This window comes from Rutidosis leptorrhynchoides, chromosome 1 (assembly GCF_046630445.1).
Source record: "Rutidosis leptorrhynchoides isolate AG116_Rl617_1_P2 chromosome 1, CSIRO_AGI_Rlap_v1, whole genome shotgun sequence".
Lineage (NCBI taxonomy): Eukaryota > Viridiplantae > Streptophyta > Magnoliopsida > Asterales > Asteraceae > Rutidosis > Rutidosis leptorrhynchoides.
The window spans coordinates 587,995,971-588,018,262 of NC_092333.1; the positions used below are offsets into that span (position 1 = coordinate 587,995,971).

Sequence of the window (22,292 nt, forward strand, 5' to 3'; positions counted from 1 at the left end):
AAAAACCGAATTAAAACACCCGCGTATATACCTTATTATTATTAAACTTTAAATTATAAATTATAAATATTATCACTCTTACAGAAGAAAGAAAAGGAGTGAAGGTGTAAAAATTTCGTCGAGCGAGCTGACTTTTTATAGTACTTTTCCGTTTACTGTAGCTCATGCGATCGCATGAGTTTTCAGTGTTTTTGCCATGCGATCGCATGGCCGCCTTTTCCGATTTTGTTTGCTAGTTCGTCGACATCAAATAGTGTACTGTAGCAATAGTGTATTGTAGCAAATAGTGTTTACTGTAGCAAATAGTGTTTTACTGTAGAAAATTACTGTAGCAAAGTCATTTTCACTGTAGCAATGTAGCAAAATACGGTTTCACTGTAGCAAATACGGTTTCACTGTAGCAAATAGCGTTTTACTGTAGCAAATAGTGGGTTACTGTAGCAAATAGTGTTTTACTGAAGAAAATCACTGTAGCAAAGTCGTTTTCACTGTAGCACTGTAGCAAAATACGGTTTCATTGTAGCAAATACGGTTTCACTGTAGCAAATAGTGTTTTACTGTAGCAAATAGTGTTTTACTGTAGCAAAGTCGTTTTTACAGTTGCAATTAGTGTTTTACTTGTACATCTTATAATATATATATATTTATATGTATATTTACATAATATTAAATCATATAGAGAATTGGTTTAAATTAGTCTAAATTTTCTGGGTCATCACATAATATGCCAAGGGTGTCAATATGGAAAGTCACACCGACTTCCATATAAGAAGTCAATAAATTGAAAACAAGGTTTGCTTGACTTGATTCATATGGATTTGATGGGGCCAACAAGAACACCAAGTTATAGCGGTCATTGCTATGTCATGGTGTTAATCGATGACCATTCTCGGTTCACTTGGGTGAAATTTCTAAAGGAGAAAAGTGAAGCCTTATCAAAGTTCATAGATTTCAAAGAAGTGGTAGAATCCGAATTTGGGATAAAGGTAAAAGCTCCTAGGAGTGATAACGGTGGATAATTCATGCCAAATGATTTCTTTACCTATTGCAAAACAAACGGTATTTCTCTTCAAATGACTTATCTGAATACTCCTCAACAAAATGGTGTTTCGGAAAGGAAGATTGCTTACCTTGTTTCAATATGCTTATCTTGGTTGCATGACAAAGGATTTCCTAGGGAGCTATGGGCGGAAGCACTTCAATGTGCTTGTCATGTATCTAATCGGTTACTATCTTGGCCAGGTACACAAAAATCATCTTTTGAGCTAGCTTATGGTGAAAAGCCTAATGTAAGCTATTTTAGGGTGTTTGGTTCTATTTGTTATGTTCATGTTCCAAAAGCTAACCGAACCAAACTTGACCCAAAAGATCGAAAGTGTATTTTTGTTAGTTATGATTCTCATAGGAAAGGTTGGAGGTGTATGGATCTAGAAACAAAGAAGTTTACCACTTCAAGAGATGTGGTATTTGATGAAGTGTCTTCTCAATTTTTTGAATCAAGCAAAAATGATGAAGAAAATAGAGATTACAAATTTATATTTCCTAGCTTCGATACTCAAGAAGAAACTGATAATGATGGTGTTTCTCAAACTCAAGAAGAGGCACCTAGTGAAGAAGTACCAACTCAAGTTAGAAGGTCAACAAGAGAAAAGAGACAACTAAGACATCTAAGTGACTATGAGGTGAACACGGTCACAACTTGTTTTTTTTCAGGTGGCTTAACCGAAGAACCAACATGTTATGAAGAAACTAAAGATTATCCGGATTGGAGAAAAGCAATGCAAGAGGAGATTGATGCATTGGAAAAGAATGAAACTTGGGAGCTTGTCAAGAAATCGGAAGCATGTAAACCGGTTACTTGCAAATGGGTGTACCGTTTGAAGAAGAACTCAGATGGAACCATAAATAGGTTCAACGCTCATTTGGTGGCTCGTGACTTTTGTCAAAGTTATGGGTTTGATTATGAAGAAACTTTTAACCCCGTGGCTAAAATGGTGACAGTGAGAACAATAATCTCACTAGCGGCTTACAAAGGGTGGAAATTGTGGCAACTTGATGTGAAGAATGCTTTTCTATATGGAGAGCTTGATCGTGAGGTGCTTATGGAACAACCTATTGGGTTCACTTCAAATCAATTTTCAGAATATGTGTGCCGGTTGAAGAAAGCTCTTTATGGCTTGAAACAAGCTCCGAGAGCTTGGTATGGTAAGGTCGCATAATACCTTGTCTTTTGTGGTTTTAAAATTTCTGATGCGGATTCTAGTTTATTATGAAGAAAGAATTGGGTATTCATGTCTTGGTATTACTATATGTTGATGACATGATTATCACCGAAGGAAACGAAGTCAGAAATCTCTCATTTAAGTGATGATCTTTCAGTTCGTTTTGAAATGTAGAATCTGGGGGAGATTGGATGTTTTCTTGGCTTAGAAGTTGATAAATTAGAAAACGGGTACTTTATCTCTCAAATAGGTTATGCAAGAAGTCTCTTGGAACGTTTCAACATGGGGGAAGTCAAAGCCTATGTCTACTGCAATGGAACCAAATCTCAAAATGATGAAGGATCAAGAAAAGAGCTCAAGGATGTAAAGTTGTTCCGAAAAATGGTTGGAAGTTTGATTTATCTAACCATCACAAGGCCGGAAATTGCTTATTCAGTTGGCATTGTTTCGCAATTTATGCAATGTCCAACCAATATTCATCTTGATGCAACTAAAAGGATCCTTCGTTATGTGAAAGGATAAATGGGACACGGCTTGTGGTATAAGAAGTTTAATGATGTTTTGTTAAATAGTTTCGTAGATGCAGATTGGATGGGAGACGCAAATTGATATGGCCGAAACGGACGGTTTTATTTGTGCGGTGTCGTTAGGTCGCAACACGTCAGAATCAACCACCAAGAGGGGGTACTGTTTTAAATTTATATTTAGCTGGGCCTAAATCGTACTACTCCTTACTATGAGTAGGGGAAGTATGACCTAGAGTCGTATTTTTGAGATATTAGTATAATCGAACCTATATTTAAGCCTAAGATAGTTATGAAGGAGTAGTGGTTACTTAATTTTGGGATTTTCTAATTTATAAGACATATAAAGTAAATGTGATAAAATTCGTAATTCAGATAAGGTTAAAGTAAGTGCATACTATGATTTCATCAGTTATTCTGCCGAGATTATGGAATGCTGGCTCATGAATAGGCAGAGGCTTGTATTCATTACACTGGTCCTAAACGCCCATGTCATAAGACATGTCACTGGGTACTGCGTTAGGCTTGAAGATTCTGAATAGACAGCAACGTCCCTTACCCCCGACACCCGTGCAGTCTGATTACAGGCATACACGTTCAGACAGCTCATCTAATTGAGTGACTCGGTTGGGTAACGTATTAACATTCCACAAAGGTTAAAACTTTCTTAAGCATAATAGAATACATGGTTTACCATATCCGAGAGATGTGATGTGTTTCAATGCTTTCGTTAATGATTGGTTTTAAAAGATAGTTAGGCCCTTAAAAAGAGTTCAACCATAAAGAACACCATGGCCAAGTCAAGCTGACTTCCATGAACACGTTCGGTTATCCTAACGGTCTAATCCCTTATGTGTCTAAACAAATAGTTCCTTAATTAACTAAGAATCCCTCAAGCGGGGTGCAATGCTTAAGACCGCGTTATGGTGCAGTGTACTAATCAACACTGATCGGGTTCCATGGCCTTACTTAGCAGAGGTACAACTTACAACAACCGCTGTGCTTCAGCGTGCACGTACGAAGTTTATATGCTTGGTGACTACACTAGCATGGTCTGGGACCGACAATGTACTAAGGATCTAGTCAGATGTTTCACTACGAAAGAGTCCTCAGTCGGAGTCCAACGCTCGATAGACTTACTACAACCGGTGTGCCTCACTCGATCTTACGTTGTATTCGATAGAATTCTCTTACCAAGGGGTGACACAGATAGTGTACTCTGAACCGGGGTTTGCAACTTACCAATAACATAGCCAATAACTACGTTCTGTTAGTTGGAAAAGCGATTGAGTTTAAAGCAAAATCGGAAAGCATTTCAACGACATACACAAACCATAACATTATTTCGGCATTATAACTGCTTACATCATAGCATACACTAAAGATAATTACTTGCTAATCATGGCAACAATATCACAGAACATAATGATAGAAGACATTATATAAAGATAAAGGATAGAAGTACCAGTAGATTAAACGAGTTCCGAATACAAAAGTGACAACTTCAAGACTCCAGACCGCTCCTAATACAATCTTCGGCGTTCTTCTCCGGGTACTAGGTTTCCCGCACAGAGTCGAAGACCTTGAGAGTATGACTAATATTGTACAAGAGAGAGAAAGAAGTGAATTAAAGTGTGTGCGTTGGAATGAATGACAAAGACCCTTTAAATAAGCATGATTTTTGCCTGCAAACGGCTGGCATGCCGTTTGGCAGGCCATTTGGCAAGCCGTTTGCAAGGCCCGTTTGCCAAGGCAAGCCGATTAACGTGACCGTTTGATCTGGGCGTATGTCAGGCCATTTTCCATACTGGCAAGCCGTTTGGCAGCCCGTTTGGCAAGCCGTTTGGCTTGCTAGTTTGCTGGATCGTAACTTGTTTTCTTGTCTTTCACCATTTTCGCTCTAGAATCTTCGTTTTAGCTCCGATTCTCTTGATTCTTTTTGCACCGTCTTCGTAATTACTTGTTCTTCAATTCTAACCAACGAATTGGGTATTTTGCCGACAAAGTTTGAATCTTTCTTGTTTTTGGGCCTCAATACCGGGGTGAAAAAGTGACTTTTTAGCCGATATCACAAATGATCGCCATTCAACTTCGGGTTACTGTTTTAACATGGGTTCCACGATTATTTCATGGTGTAGCAAGAAGCAAGATGTTGTTGCTTTGTCTAGCACGGAAGCGGAATACATAGCTGCAACTATGGCAGTTCAAGAGTGTATTTAGCTAATAAGATTGATTGGTGACATACTTGAAGAAGTAGATTATGTTGTCAAACTGAAATGTGACAACGAAAGTGCAATCAAACTTGCTTCGAATCCTGTTTTCATGCTCGTACTAAACATATAGAAATGAGGTATCATTTCATTCGTGAAAAGGTTCTTAGCGGGAAAATCGAGCTAGAAAATGTAAGGACAAATGATCAAGTAGCCGACATCTTTACTAAAGCTCTAATGAAAGCCAAGTTCATGAAATTTCGAGAGGCGTTGGGGATTTTTGATCGGCAGTTTTCACTAAGGGGAAGTGTTAAAATATTAGTGCACAACTCAAACTCAAGTGGCTCAACTTGCTCAACTTGATTTTGGAATTTATTGATCAAGTTGCTCAACTTGTCCAAATGGATTTAGGCCATTATTGACCAAATTAATGGTTAAGGTGTTTGGTGGACAACTTGACATTATCTTTTGTGGCATACTTGGATAATCAAGTTGCCTTTTATCTTGTTTTGTTAGGTCTAGTTGTTAGTGTGTTCACATGTATGCTAGTTGTCATCTAGCTTTACTAGTGGGTCTAGTTGTTGGTATGTTATAATTATGTTTTGCTTTAATCCTCTATATAAGGATGTGATTGTAACCATTTGAAATCAATATAACACATTTAGTTTTTCATATTCTTGTTCATATTATTTCCTTAACCTTTTATTCATAGCAAATAACTTGTTGTTTTACAAAATACATATTCTTTAGTTTAAATTATCCAACAAAATTGAAGTAACTTTGTAACAAAATTTGTACCTTGAAAATTCAGTTCTTTCAGACATTTCATCAAACACATTTCATGCACTTTCATAGTCACTATTTTTCTTTAACTCGTTACACGTGCGTTAATCCAATCCGAATAAAAAGAAATACAAAAACTATAAATTTGTAGGAGAAAAAAACTTGACAACTGTCGTTATAATCCGAATTTAAAATTAGCAACTATCAGTTTAATAAATTAAAAGTGTATTATCATCTTTTATCTTCATATGTGCACTACACCACACTATCTACGTTCTTCAAATCCATTCCAAATCTACATTTATCATCATACATCATACATTAAAAGTAAGGAAAATTTTTTTAAAAACACATACATAAAAAAAGAAACTTACAAAGAAAAAATAAGAGGAAGAGATAAATCCAGTAGCAAGGTTAGCCAGACTATCACCGAGTATTATGATTTTTCGAATTCAAATATGTTATAAGGTAATTGAAGCTAAAAATTGGGAGAAATAAGGTGAAAGAATTGTGTTAAGTCAGAAGGCGTGGGTATTCTGATATTTTCAAGACAATCTTAAATGTTGTGCAGCAATTCATCTCGTGTAAGGCATTACGTTTCCAAAGCAATTTTTAATTTTTAAGACTATTTGTAGTGGTTGAGGCGTGGGTTGGGGCGTGAGTTGCTTTTTGATGACTAGGACGTGTGGGTTGTTTGTGTGAAGTAGTGGTGATGTGGGTTTATGGTGTGAGTTGGGAGTATTGTGATGATGTGTAAAAATATAATTGATTTAAGTATTAAAAGGGGATAAAAATAATATTTTTAAATTAAATAAAAAATAAAAATTAAAAAATTAGCAACAATGCCGTTGCTTCTTCCGTTGCTCTGCAACGCATACCCAAGCAATGCCCCAAACAATGCCCCAATACACCATAAATTGGTGTTGCTTGGTTGCCACATAGGATATCCCACGCCCCCTTATGCAACCGATACAACAAGTCTAATTGTATAATACTTCGTATTATTATTAGAGTAATAATAATAAAATAATAATTTTTAAATATTACATTATCAAATTGGTAAGTTACAACCTTTAGAACATATGTTACAACCCTATTAAGCACACGATGATCTCAGCATCAACTCCCTTTTATTAGATACTAGTGAAATGACCCGTGGAATCACGGGTTTGTTTAAACGAAACAATTTAATGACATGTTTTAGGTATTAAGTAAATGTAAATGTTAAAGCCATTTATTTTAATGACCCGTTCGACTAAGAAACTTGTCGTTGTTTTTACAAATATATAGAGATATGTATTTTCGCATACATATGTAACGTAATTAATCTCGTAAAGAGAATCCATATTTGAATAGTAATAATATAATAATTATAATTATTATAATAAAAATAAATAATAATAATAAAGTTTGCTCAAAGTTGGGTATTTATATAATAATTATTAGTAATAATAATAAATGTTTTTTGAAATTTTTTAGAAAAAATAAACTACAATTATTATATAAATGTTGTACAATATGCTTTAAATTTTGTAAATGTGAGAGATTAATATTTCCTTTTATAAAAGATTTCTTTAATTATTTAATTTTGATTTAGTTAAGAATTATGATATCATGTACATGGTCTCTAAATTTTTCTTTTTCTTTTTTAACTTTTTTGAATGAAGGAAAAAACTTATTTATGATGTCGTTATTTTAGGAATTTAATAGAACTTATAGATATAGATTTAGATAGAATAGATTACTCTTATTATTTTCACAACAATAATGTAAGAACCAAAAAATGTAAGAACCAAAAGAAACATATTTTAAAAGGGTTAATATACTAAATTATAGAGGTCATTAAAGAATGTCACAATGCAAGACAAGTTCAATAAATATTAAATAATTTGAAGAAACAAAAAGTGATGGGGCAGTAGTCATCATGGCAAAGGACTTGCACTAGACAATGCCTATATAAGGTGTCCAGAAGCAATAATAAGAGCATTCCAATTACAAACAACATACATACAAACACAAACAAGATTTAGTACCATTTGTTCAGCTGAGATGACAAGCTTTCGGGCATTCATTGCAGTCGCACTTGTCTCAGCGATTGCGTTCCAATCGTTCCTTGTTAACGGAAACTTTTACAGTGACACATATTTCAATTGGGGTGGCGAGCATTCCTACATTTTTGGTGATGGTGATGACCTTAATCTCATATTGGATCAATCTGCAGGTACTTAAAGCAATCAATTGACTCGTAAAAGTCAAACATTATTTATAACTCTTATAACTGATCTAACTATATTAAATACAGGATCTGGTGTACAGTCACACAAATCATACCTTTTCGGAAGCATTGAACTGCTAATCAAGCTGGTTCCGGGGAACTCTGCAGGAACTGTCACCGCATATTACGTAAGTGCAATAACAAACGAACGTTTACTTAAACTGAGAAATTGACGCCTAACTTTTTTATTTTAAATGTTGCAGCTGTCGTCTACGGGTGACTATCATGATGAGATTGACTTTGAGTTTTTAGGAAACTCAACAGGAGAACCTTACACCATGCATACAAATATCTTTACTAATGGAAAAGGAAATAGGGAGCAACAGTTTAAATTATGGTTTGACCCAACTGCTGACTTTCATAATTACACCATTCACTGGAACCCAACCGCAGTCGTGTAAGTCAAACACATACTAACGCCTAAAATATTTCTAGTTTACGTATTAACAGTTATTAATAGGTTATTAATTATGTCAATAAATGCAGGTGGTACGTTGATAGTATACCAATTAGGGTGTACAGAAACTACCAAAGTGAAGGAATTGGGTTCCCAAATGAACAAGGAATGCAAGTGTATTCTAGTTTGTGGAATGCAGATAACTGGGCCACGAGAGGTGGTCAAGTCAAAATTGACTGGACTTGTGCACCTTTCAGGGCTGGTTTGAGAAAATTTAACGCAAGAGCTTGTGAATGGAAAGGGCCTAATAGCATTTATGAGTGTGCGTACCCTAACGAGGCTAACTGGTGGACCGCCCCTGTGTACGACCAATTGAACTGGGACCAACAGGGTAAAATGAAGTGGGTTCAAGAAAACTACATGATCTACAATTACTGCACGGATTACGAGCGTTTCCATTGGCAGATGGCTCCTGAATGCTCCAAGCCACAATACTAAATACTCCGTAATTATGATTTACTTACACATATGAGTTATGAAATGTAACAATATCCTATTTATTTCATTCTAATGTATTTTTTTCCCAACATTGTTAAAGAAACCAGTCACTATTTCGCGTATTATGTTCATGTTCTTCTATTCCTACCTATATGTTCAACAGTGAAGGCATCTTCCTTTCAGGGCTCTCTGCAAATACTAACATTCATCTCATGCTGTTGATAATGCTCATCTTAACATACACATACAGAATTAAAATTTATTAGATATTAGATGACCAATATCTTGATGTGTATATACAGCAGGTTAAAAAATAAAAACTTGAAAACTGTTTTTTTGAATTTAGAGGCTAAACTTGAAAAAATAGCAAAATTTTGGGGGCTACTTGTAGATATAGATAATAGATAATAAGCATAATTAGAATAGAAGATACCGGAAGTTTCAAAACGACACCGTTCCTCTGCGTTATCACGAAAGCTGATACTAACACTAGGGGGTTTTTGCTTAAACCCTAAATTCGATCAAATAGACATTTCTACGTGAACATGGAATCTCCAATCAAATGAGTAGTTACTTTTTCTCATTACAGAAATCATGTCAATTTTACATGCTAGTCGATGAATTTAATTTAATTTTAATTAATTTTGAAATGAAGTTTTTTTAATTGAATTGGTAGGATACTAGGATCTAGTGCGACTCTCATTTCGATGATATGGAAAAAGATGCAATCCAATTCGAATATAATAAGGTCAATGCAGATTCATAATACCAGCTATCGTTTTGTTCAATCGCTATATAAGCCATTTCTATTTAAGTATTTATTTATTACTGTAATATGTATATGAGAGCTATAGATAATAAGTGAAAAATTTAAATTCATCAATTCATTGAAACCTATTTATGGCATTGTGATGAGACGTAATTTTTTTCTTAAAGAACATAAGCAAATTCCTGTACCCCTTTAGTTTCACACTTTAAAGCACGTGATAAAGGGTTGTTTCTTGTTGCAGGATGTAAGAACCCAATCGTGTGCGTTTCATAACTCTTTTATTCAACGTCATCGATTAATTTCATCTGCATCTTCTCAAACTAATCAAAATGAGACTGACCAGTCTGGGAATAAGCTTGGGGATACTGTGGAAACTGGCATTGATTCTCAAGCAGAAGTTTCTGATAAGAAAGTAGATTTGGATGCAAATGATGTGTCCCGATCTGTCAAAAGAAGGAGAAGATGTACTAAAAGAACTAAATTTTCCGATTCAGATTCTGAAAGCGACCTAGCTAAGGATGATTTAGTAAAGGTTTTGGCGAAGAAGGAAGAACTTTTTGAACAAAACAGTATATAAACTTCCAATCACATGAAGTTAAATCTTCCAATCACAGGAAGTTAATTACAAATTAACTAACTCAATCAAAAAGATCGTTTAACAGAATATAGAAAACATAAAACAATCTCTCAAACATATTCACTCTTGGTTCATGTGATATGAACAATCACAAGAAATCACTCACAAACCCTAAAAGAATCGAGAGAGAACAGATACAGATACCAACAGAATGAAATAAATTAAAAATAACTTAAATAGTATCAGGAAAAGAGTTGGTGTCTTTAGCTTCATGGGCTCCTTCTCATCAAACAGCCCAATATAAAAAATATAAGCTCAATGCACAAAGTTTTATCCGCTCAATAATTTAGCCCAATATAAAAAATATAAGCTCAATGCACAAAGTTTTATCCGCTCAATAATTTAGCCCAGAATAAATTAACTGCATCATCCTTCTACAGTTCAGATTCAGTCATACAGTCCAGGTTCATCACTTGATCACTAAATTTCTTCACACAATGAACCTGAAACAAACTTAACCCAGAAATATGAAATAAAACAAGACATTTCACGTTAGATTGATCATATTATCATTTTAATATTCTCCCTCAATCTAATCATGAAACAAATTCAACAAAGTCAGCTTTTCACACAACAAATTATGTTGTGTTCCATTTAATCCTTTTGTAAAAATATCTGAAAAATTTTCACTTGAAGGAATTAAAAAAGTTTCAATAATGCCCAAGCTTATTTTTTCCCTAACAAAATGAAGGTCAACTTCAAAATGCTTTGTTCTTTCATGAAACACATGATTTTTTTGCTATTTGTAAGGCTGACTTACTATCACAATAGACTTTAATTGGCAAAACAGTTTTTATCTGTAAGTCATTAAGAATTTTAAGAATCCATAACAATTCACAAGTTACAGAAGAAAGTGCTATGTATTCAGCTTCTGCAGATGATCTTGATACATTTGCCTGCTTTTTACTTTTCCAAGAAATAAGACAATTACCCAAGTAAATACAGAAACCAGTCACAGACTTTCTTAACATACTACTTTTAGCATAGTCGGAATCTGCATAAGCAGACAACACAAGCTCATCACTTTTCTTTATACAAATACCCTTACCAGGACATCCTTGTAGATATCTTAAAATTCTTAAAGCAGCTTTTAAATGAGAATTTAAAGGAGCATGCATAAATTAACTTAAACAATGTACAAAATATGCAATATCAAGTCTAGTAATAGTAACATAAATTAACTTTCCTATAAGTTTTTGATATTCACTAATATTTTTAAAGGAAAGTCAGTTGATGAGTGTTCATCAACAGAAGCAAAAACAACACCAGATTCTAAAGGAGTAACAGCAGGTTTGCAGCCAAGAAGACTAAACTCAGATATTAATTCAGGACAATATTTTCTTTGAGACATTATCATACAATCATCACCTTTTAACAATTCAATACCTAAAAAAATACTTTAGCAACCCTAAGTCTTTAATTCTGAACTTAGTTTTTAAACAAGATTTACGCTGTTCAATTATATCTTTATTACTTCCAGTAATGATTATATCATCAACATACACAAGTAAAAACAAGCAATCAGAATTTTCACATTTAACAAACAGTGAATAGTCATTCACACTTTGATTGAAACCATATTCAAACTATGCATCACAAAATTATTCATTCCATTTTCTAGGTGCTTGTTTCAAACCATATAGAGACTTAACTAGCTTACAGGTTCTAGTATCATTTTTATCAAAATAACCTTCAGGCAGAGACATATACACATCTTCAGTTAAATCACCATACAAAAAAGCATTGTTAATATCAATTTGATATAAAGGCCAGTTATATTGACAAGCAATAGTAATTATAACCCTAACAGTTACCATCTTCACAACTGGTGAGAAAGTTTCATCAAAATCCAAACCCTATCTTTGGTTATAACATTCTGCAACTAATCTAGCCTTATATCTATAAATCTCTCCTGTTGACTTATATTTAATCCTAAACACCCATTTACACCCAATAGGTTTTCTTCCAGGTGAAAAATCAGTAAGAACCCAGGTATTATTTCTATTTAAAGGTTCAATTTCATCATTCATGGATTCAACCCATTTTTGATCTAAAGAAGCTTCCTTGAATGATTTTGATTCTTGTCCTTTACTTAAATTAGAAATAAAGCAGAAATTTTAGAACATAACTTAGAATAATTCAAGTACCTATTCAGGTTGTACTTCACCTTATTTCCCATAACATAGTCTTTAAACTTTGATGGAAGGTGAACTATTTTACTTGACCTTCTAAGTTGGTCAGTTATATTTTCTATGTTTTAAATATTTCCCTCAAGTACAGTATTAGTCTCAGTATTATCAACATTGGAAGTTGCAAGTTCATCATCTTTGGGTAACTCAAGAGAGTCATCAACCAAAGATGCATGACTGCCATCATCCTGAGAACTATCTCTCCCTTCATCATTGGGAGTCAAAAAAATTTCAGTTAAAGTTGTGGCAGTCTTATCATTTGAAAAAGGTAACTCACTTTCAAACAGATCTAAAAAGTTCAAATGATTTAAATCTTTTTCAGTAAATGAAACTTTGTAAACAGGGTCAAGTTTAAAAGGAAAAATGTGCTCATAAAACTTAACATCTCTAGAAAAAATGATATTTTTTGTTTCCAAAAAAAACAATTTATATCCTTTTTGAAAATTAGAATATCCCAAGAAAACACATTTTAAAGACCTACTTGAAAATTTATAGTATTGTGAAGAACAGTTGAAAAACAAAGACAGCCAAAAGTTTTAAGATGGGAGAGATTTGGACATGAACCATACACCAACTCATAGGGACACTTTCCAGATAGAACTAAAGATGGAAGCCTGTTAATAAGATAAGTAGCAGCTAATATACATTCAGACCACAAATAAAGAGGTATACCTCCTTGAAACATAAGAGATCTAGCAACATTAAATAAGTGTCCATGTTTTCTTTCAGCAATGACATTTTGTTGTGGTGTATAAGCACAAGAGGTTTGATGTATTATACCTTTAGAATTAGTAAAGTGTTTCATTTTACTGTTAATAGATTCACTACCATTATCTGATCTTATAACCTTTATTGTAGTATTAAATTGATTGCACAATAGGTTATACAGGTTTTCAACATAATCATATACTTCATCTTTTGATTTTAACAGATATGTCCAAACAGTCCTTAGGTAATCATCAACGACAGTTAAAAAATATTTATGTCCTTCTTTACTTTTAACTCTATAAGGACCCCAAGTATCTAAATGCACTAAATCACCTAAATGATTTGATTTATGCTCACTTAGAGGAAAGGGTTCTCTTGTTTGCTTTGCCTTATGGCATACATCACAAGGATCATTATGTTTAATATTTTCTAACCCTAAGATATTACCCAAAACAGATAAGACTTGATCAGCAGGATGACCAAGTCTGTTATGCCACAATTTATGTTTAGCCTTAGTAGATGAAGACAAATTTGAAACAAAACACTTACCATCCATACAATCATCAAAATAATATAATCCATCAGACTCACTACCAGTCCCCATCAACCTTTTTTGAGTTAAATCCGGCATATAACATTTTTTATCATCAAAACTTACAACACAATTGCTATCTTTAATTAACTTATTCACAGAAAGCAGACTCACACAATACTGAGGAATAACTAAAACATCAAAAAGTTCAATATTGTTTGACAATCTCATATTTCCCATTTGAAGAATTTTTGCAACAGTACCATTAAGATGATTAACACTTAAGTTTAAATCAAAAACATCAATAATATTGTTAAGATTTTGTGAAGATGAAACCATATGTTGATTTACACCTGAATCTATTATCCAACCGTTCCTAACTTTTTCAGAAGATTGAAAACAATTTTCAGAAAAGAAATTACAAAAGTTATCATTAAAAAACACATTATTATTAAAAAAAAAAGTTGCCTGCCATATTGGCATCAACAGTTTTTGCACTAGGTTTATCATTCACCAGACTAAGCAACTTCATAATCTGCTCATTAGTTAACTGCATTGAAGACTAAGCACTAGAACACTTATCCATACCACAATTATTGCTATTAAATCTAGGTGAAGTTTAATTAAAAGGTTTTTTAATGTGACCTGGAGGATAACCAATCAATTCATAACATCTATCTACAGTATGCCCCAACATATTACAATTAGTACATTTAAGGGGTGGTTTTCCTATATTTTTTCGTGTTATTACCATTATTATTCCCAAAGTTATTATTGCTAGTTTTATGTAACGACCCGACTTTTTCGACTTTTAATTATACTTTATACTTTCACGAAACTGTGTATTTGTGCGTACTGAGTTAGATTATATTCTGGGATCATTATTTATGTTAATTACTTTCGTTAATGTCTTAAAACATGCTATTAAGTGTTTAATCACTTAACTTGATCCTCGAATGAATTTATGACCGTTAGTGTCCCTTATCCTTTAAAACACGCTACGTACTTGGTACACGTTAAACTTTTGTCATAATTGGAGCGTTATGACTACGTAATCGTAATTGTTATTTATTAAGGATAATTACTTAGCTTGATGGTTTCTTAATTACGCTTAGTGTTTACTAATGCTCACTAGTTAGTCTTAATGGACTTAACACCTTAATGGACCTAGCTTATTGAAGGCCCAACCTACTCAACTTAATGGACTCATTTTAGTGGGCTAGTTAATGAGTTAGTTAGCCCATCTGATTAAAGACAAAACCCATTTAGATTAAAAGACAAGTAACTAGTATGCTTGTGTACAATTACTTACATGTTTTAACTTAACACCCCATGCCACCCAACATGCTAGCATCACCATTATACCACCACCCATGCCAAGCCAATGGTCGCCCCCAACACCCTCCAAACCATCAGCCTCCCTTACACCCCATCACCATTTCATTTTTTTTAAACACTCTCATTTCATTCTCAAAACACACACACACACACACACACACATTTCTCTAGTTTTCTCTCTAGCTTTTTTCTCTAAAATACTTGAGAAGAATTGTAAGTTTCTTGAATATTTCTTCTTCTTTTCTTTATTAATCATGAAATCATCATCATTTTTATTCAAGGATTCAAGTTTTGTAACTTGAATCTTCATAAATCTTGTAGATTCAAACTTTGATTTGAAAGTCTTCATGAACATGAAGGATTCAAGCTTTTTAGCTTTGAATCTTCATTATCTTGTTAGATCTAAGTTTTATAACTTAAGATCTCTTTATTTATGTTAAAAGATCAAAACTTATGTTTATGATCTTCATGTAACTTGTTGATCTAAATTTTTACTTTAGAGGTCTTCAAGAACACCAGAAATCCAAGCTTTCTAGCTTGAGGTTTCTACAAAAATTTTGTTAAAAGATCAAGATTATAAACTTATGATCTTCTTTAATTTGTTGTACTTTAAATTTGTAACATGTGTTTTCATTAAACAAAGATACAAGCTTACTAGCTTGAAGTCTCATAAGTGTTGTTAAGAAATTCAAGCTTTCTAGCTTAGGGTTTCATTATTGTGTTTGATCTAAGTTATGTAACTTATGGTCATCTAACTTATTTAAACAAAGGCTCATAAGCTTACATTCATTTTACTTTGCAAAAATCTAAGTTTTATAACTTAAGGTTTTGTAAAAGTTGAAAGTCTAAGTTCTATAACTTAGAGTTTCACCAAGAACATAAGATCTAGACTTTTTAGTCTAAGGTCTTTAATATTTACCTAAGATCTAAGTTCTATAACTTAAGGTCTTGCTTATTTGGTTTGAATCAAAGTTTATAGCTTAATAGAACTTGTACTTGTGTCGAAACTAAGAATTTGATGTAACTTTGGTTCATCATCTTGCGCAAGCTCTCAAATGAGTTGTATTTCTTTTCTTAGTCTTGACATTGTGTGTTGATGGTTAAATATTGGTTAAAGTGATGCTAGAACATCAAGAGTTGTACACTTGAGGCTTATAACCGCGATGAGCATCAAACACCAAGAAACCCACCGGAGCACTTGATTTCTGTTTTTCAGGGTCTGATCAGACTCCTGGGACTTCTGGAAAGTTGATTTCCAGATAGTTCGGTTTTAGTAGATGAATTTTCGTTTAAGACTCGCCTAAATCCAATATACAGTTTAGGATTTATAGCCTTCCGAAAAGCACTACGCATTTGTAACGACGTGCTGAAATTTCTGACCTACTCGCGCTTGAACCGTCGCCACGGTCAAACGACATCGAGTTAGGATCTGAAAATTTGAAAGCGGTAAGAGGACTCACATACGGAGCCTTGACCACTGGCCGCGCGTCTTTTCAGTTTGTATAGAGGTCGTAGCAGCTGATCGAATTCAGCCTTTCGTTTAGACCTCTATTCTTGTCAAAAACTTACTTTATCTTTTACGTATGATGATGATACTTAAGATTTAACTTATTTACTTTTAAACTTTTAGGGACGATTTACTGACTTAGTAACCTTTGACTTAGGTTGAGGACCTTTCGGACCAACTTACTACTTGCTTACTTTTTCGTATCGACTTTACCGCACATTCACTGTGAGTTATAGCTCCTTTTTTACTTTAACTATTTTCGGGACTGAGAATACATGCGCTTTTTATGTTTTAATATACTAGACACGAGTACTTTAACTTTATATATGCGTGGGTGACATAACGGCACAAACTTTCCCCTTAGCTCGGTAACGTTTAGTCATTGGTTTATGAACCGGTGAACGCGAATCTTAGATATGGATCCATAGGGTTTGACCTCCCCACTGGGGCTAGTTATGCTAGCATTTAACGGGTGTTTAATACTTCGTCTATTTTAACGCACTCGTCAAGTGTACTTTTAGGGGTGATATATTTTACTTTGTTAAGTTAGTTACCAAGTGCCCACGGTTAAGCATATACTTTATCATACTGATTTGAAATACTAATTTGAAATGCTGATTTGAAGCACTGAAATCTCATGGTCTACATTACTTTGTTGCGCACAATAAAACTATAGCTCACCAACATTCGTGTTGACATTTTAAAGCATGTTATTTCTCAGGTGCTTAGACGTTTGTTGCTTCTGCTGTATTAGACTTGCTGTGATAGACTTCCGTTGTACTGTGCCTGTTTAGAGATGTCTCAATCATGGAACTTTTACTTTGCATTCACAACTTATGTTACATTTGAACAATGGTTTTGTAATGACCTTTGTGTCACGTATTTATATTAATGCTTTCTATTCATAGAAGCACGTTATCTTTTGTAAAACATTTGATATTGGTAAAAACGTTATCTTTTCATGAATGCAAAACTTGTTTTAAAACAGCATATAGTGTTGTAACCGTGTAATGGACCTGTCATTGATGATCCGTATACATTGATTTTGTACGGGGCATCACATTTTACTCACAAATGCAGAAGTTTGATTTCTATTATTATGCACATTACCAGAAGTATGCAACCAATGTGACTCATCCCTAGATATGATAGAAAAATCATTTTTTACAGAAGGAACAGGGTCACTAGTTAATATTTGACTTCTAATAGGTATGTACACATCATCCAGACCCATTAAAAATTGCATAAGTTTCAGAAGCTGACAATGATCTTGAAAAGACTTAGATGCTAATACCACATTATCAATTTTAATCATATCATCAAATTGTCTCCACATAGCATTAAGTTTATGGTAATAATCAGACAAAGGTTGACCAGATTAACTGCATGAATTGATTTGTTGGTAAAGGTTAAATGTAACAGATACATCTACTTTGTCATAGGTTTCTTTTAATTCATTCCACACAGTTTCAACATTTGTTGAGAAAATTTGACCATTATAAACTTTTTCAGACAAAGAAACATGAAACCAAGTAAGAACAACAAAATTACATCTATCCCATTGACTTAACAGAATTTCATCATCTTCATTACTGAATCTAGGACAACTACCATCAACAAATCCTAGTTTATTTTTAGTTGAAGAGCCAGTTTAATAGCACAACACCATACATTATAATTTTCTGTTCCTTTTAACTTTTGTGTAATTAAAGATGCACCATAAGTGTCACTAGGATGTAAATATAATGGATTATTAAACTCTAATTTACTAATGTTAGTTACACTACCACTGGATTCAGTATCACTAGTCATATCAACAGAACAAGTAAATAACAAAGAAATCAAATAACACAAATAACCACAACAAATCTACGGTTCAGACACCTGTACGGAACCTCACTGGACTGGTTACTAACCAGGAAACCTGTAGAGATGATTTATAGTATAAGTGGTCAAGATCAATCTATGCTTGATCAGGTTTTCATAGATCTCAAGGATCTAGATCAAGAGTTGGGCGTAGAGATCAAGTTGGGGTAATTAGAAAACACGAATAAACACGAGACTCACCTTTGTAGACAAGATTGCGGCGGGAGACAAGAAGAAGAAACCCTAATTTAGAGTTTCTTAACGAGTTCTTTTGTATAACAGCAGATCCAGCTCAAAAACAAAATCCAAAAGACGTATTCGAACCCAAACACAGTAGAAACAACCGATCTTTCAACAAATCTTGAAAGGATCAATCGAAGACCAGAAACCCTAATTTTTTAGATTTGAAAAATTGAAGTTAAACAAACACCTTGCCGCTCTGATACCATGAACAAAATAGTATATAAACTTCCAATCACAGGAAGTTAATCACAAGTTAACTAACTCAATCAAAAAGATCGTTTAACAGAATACAGAAAACAGAAAACAATCTCTCAAACAGATTCACTCTTGGTTCATGTGATATGAACAATCACAAGAAATCACTCACAAACCCTAGAAGAATCGAGAGAGAACAGATACAAATACCAACAGAATGAAAAAAAATGAAAAAATAAATTAAAAATAACTTAAATAGCATCAGGAAAAGAGTTAGTGTCTTTAGCTTCGTGGGCTCCTTCTCATCAAACAGCCCAATATCAAAAATATAAGCCCAATGCACAATGCTTTATCCACTCAATAATTTAGCCCAAAATAAATTAACTGCATCATCCTTCTACAGTCCAGATTCAGTTATACAGTCCAGGTTCAATACTTGATCACTAAATTTCCTCACACAATGAACCTGAAACAAACTTAACCCATAAATAAGAAATAAAACAAAAAACATTTCATGTTAGATTGATCATATTTTCATTTTAATACTTTTAAATAAAAAAACCAAGGATATGGAAGAACTATATGATAAAGCTTCGGGGATTTTTACAGAAAATGAAAATGATATTGGAAGGATAAAATAAGAAAACTCAAAAAAGTTTGCCATACAGGTTTATTGCAGTTTGATCTGTGTTTTATAGAACAATGTTTATGTTTATATATGTTTTGACTAAGCTGAAGCTGATAAAATGTTGCAGTCTTTTGCAAAGATTTTACAAGACGTTGCATATAATCTTGGTATGGCCTCATCGGTTGTGAAAGATAATTTTAAGAAAATCGACACCAGTGAAGGCTCTACAGGAGCTTTACCGCTCCTAAAAACACTGCTTGAAGGTGTTGAGATGACTGAAAAACAACTAGCAGAGGTAACTGTTTTTTTTCATCAAAAGAAGTATAATTTTAAATCCATTTATATACCAAGAGGGATGGGGGTTTTTATTGACAGTTAACTCATTTGAATGTAGTATTTTTTTTTTATTCTCTAAATTGAGCCTAACAGGCATTTAAGAAGTTTGGAGTGGAAAGGTTTGATCCAATGGATGAAAAGTTTGATCCGAATAGGCATAATGCAGTATTTCAAGTACCAGATCAATCTAAGCCTGCTAATACCATTGAGGTTGTAATGAAGGTATGATGGCTCACATTTACATGTGGATAAAAGTTGCTACACCTAATTTGTATTAAATATACGACTTTCGTCAAATGAAGTTGTAACAAAATATGAAAACTTTGGAACAAAATTACATTGTGACTAGTTATTTTAGACTAAGCATTGTCTTCATCTTCTCATTAGGTTTGGTATCATAACTCTTATACAAAGATGACCATATCCACTTTGATATCCATTTACCCAATACAATTACTACGCTATAAATGAGTTACCCCATCTATCTATCTATAGTTTCTATTATATTGCTAAAATGATGATGTCATTATTAGGCTAATTCCTTTGTTAAGAAAAAATCAAAAAGAAAACGAAAAAAATCTAAGCATGGTGGGTGATGTCATTAATCTAAATAATTTTGAATTAAAATTAAATTTTATTAATTATTTATTATTATTATTAAATCTTATTAATAATTATTTTAATTATTAAAATTAAATAATTTTAAACTATTGTAATTAATTATTTTGAATTGAGTACGAGAAAGTATAAAAGTTAGGCATAAGGAAACCAAATTTATATCTATATTTTTAATTTACACTTTTAAAATAAAATGACAACCAATATTATTTCTTATGATTGGATGAAAATTGTTTAATATGCATTTTAGGTGTTTGATGAAATGTTCAGCTGACGAGTTTCTTAGTCGGACTATGTGGTTTCACGGGTCATTAAACTAAATAATTTTAACATTTACGTTCACTTAATACCTAAAACATATTATTAAACTGTTTCATTTAAACAAACCCGTGATTTCACGGGTCATTTCACTAGTTAACTTGATATATAACATAAATTTGTATTGTGTATGTGATAGAGATCGGCCTATTATCTACCTTCCAGCCGACCAAGGCCTAACCGAAGCCCAATTAGTCTAGGGTTACTTATGTGAGATGATAACAAGTATAAATAGAAGACATGGTTTTGTATTGGCGGTCAGATTTTATGTGCGTATTTTAGTATCGGCTCTCTTTGAGAGTTTTGGCAAGAAGTAAGCATAGTGTTTCTTCTCTGATTAGGCAGTGCGAATTCCTAAGTTGTAGGATTCATCTGATTGTTCACAATTATCTTTTCCATTCAATAAAATATCTTTATCTTTCCTTTGTTATTGTTGTTATTATTCTGCTGCTGCAGTATTTTGTTTCCTATCATAATCAGTCCATAAACTGTTGTTGATGAAGTATATCTATTTCTTATCAGTGTGTTTTAGTATATACATTGGCTATTAGAATTAATGTTATAGTTATATGTTCATGACACTCGTAAAACAAGACTATTTCTTGTAATTTTTTTCAGCCAGGATATACACTGCATGATCGAATCATACGACCAGCTGAAGTCGGTGTAGTGGTAGGCCCCGCTGCAGACAATAAAGAAACAGACTTGAGAAGTGATGGTGTTGCTATCAACACCTCATATCCAAATTTCGATTTATGACTTCAGATCCATATACTTCTAGAAATATCCGTTTTCCTGATCTTAACGAGAACAATAAGAGCACTAGAAAAAGAATGTACGCCTCCAGAGTATTAATACCTTCCTTCATACATGTAACATATATACTTTTCCTTTCAGTTCATGTTTCACAGGTACCCCCTATCACGACATTAGCATCTCTTCATATCAAGCAACCCCCATATCAACCAAACAAATCCACCATGCATTTATAATGCTGCCACGGCTCAATCCCATATTCATTCTTCATCTTTATTTACATTTAAGTGAATACTCATATAATCATATTAGTACCATGTGATACGAAATTATGTTAATGTAACTATTGAAAAGAGAAAAGTATTGTATATTATATGTTAAAAGAAGGTTGGTTCTTTATTAGATTTAGATAAATGATGACCGTAAACTTGTAATATGTAAATAGAAATATATAGAGATCATGATATAAGTCCTACACAGATTCGATTGCACAGATAGGGTTTTTTAAGGTTGATCGTTTTCAAGCAGCCATCATCAAAGCCACGAGGCTTTAATAACCTTAATAATCGCCCCTTATCACAATGTTGATCAGGTTTGGCTTCAATTTTGAACATCTCATCGGGTTCTTTTGGGATTGCTATTCAAGTCACGTGCACATTTACACCCGCTTGGTTTTCTGTTTTTGATACCAAAGGAAGCTACAGGGATATTAGCATAAATAGTTTGAGGTGTCGATTCTCGTT

General features: G+C 33.4%; 1 protein-coding gene and 1 pseudogene across 1 annotated transcript; both read left to right on the top strand.

Moving 5' to 3' along the window:
- The first annotated feature begins 7,788 nt into the window (after positions 1 to 7,788).
- LOC139846649 (probable xyloglucan endotransglucosylase/hydrolase protein 26) lies at positions 7,789 to 8,909 on the top strand. The gene is made up of 4 exons (XM_071836137.1): positions 7,789 to 7,960; positions 8,042 to 8,142; positions 8,218 to 8,411; positions 8,501 to 8,909. Exons 1-4 carry the CDS (start codon positions 7,789 to 7,791, stop codon positions 8,907 to 8,909), a joined length of 876 nt encoding a protein of 291 aa, XP_071692238.1.
- Positions 8,910 to 9,061: 152 nt separating this feature from the next.
- Positions 9,062 to 21,552, top strand: LOC139846658 (grpE protein homolog 2, mitochondrial-like; annotated as a pseudogene).
- The last annotated feature ends 740 nt before the right edge of the window (positions 21,553 to 22,292 follow it).

Bases quoted from the DNA above. Each gene is read 5' to 3' on its own strand.
- LOC139846649 (XM_071836137.1), top strand. From the start codon at position 7,789: ATGACAAGCTTTCGGGCATTCATTGCAGTCGCACTTGTCTCAGCGATT. The intron at 8,143-8,217 runs GTAAGTGCAATA...TAAATGTTGCAG, and splicing joins GAACTGTCACCGCATATTAC to CTGTCGTCTACGGGTGACTA. The intron at 8,412-8,500 runs GTAAGTCAAACA...CAATAAATGCAG, and splicing joins TGGAACCCAACCGCAGTCGT to GTGGTACGTTGATAGTATAC.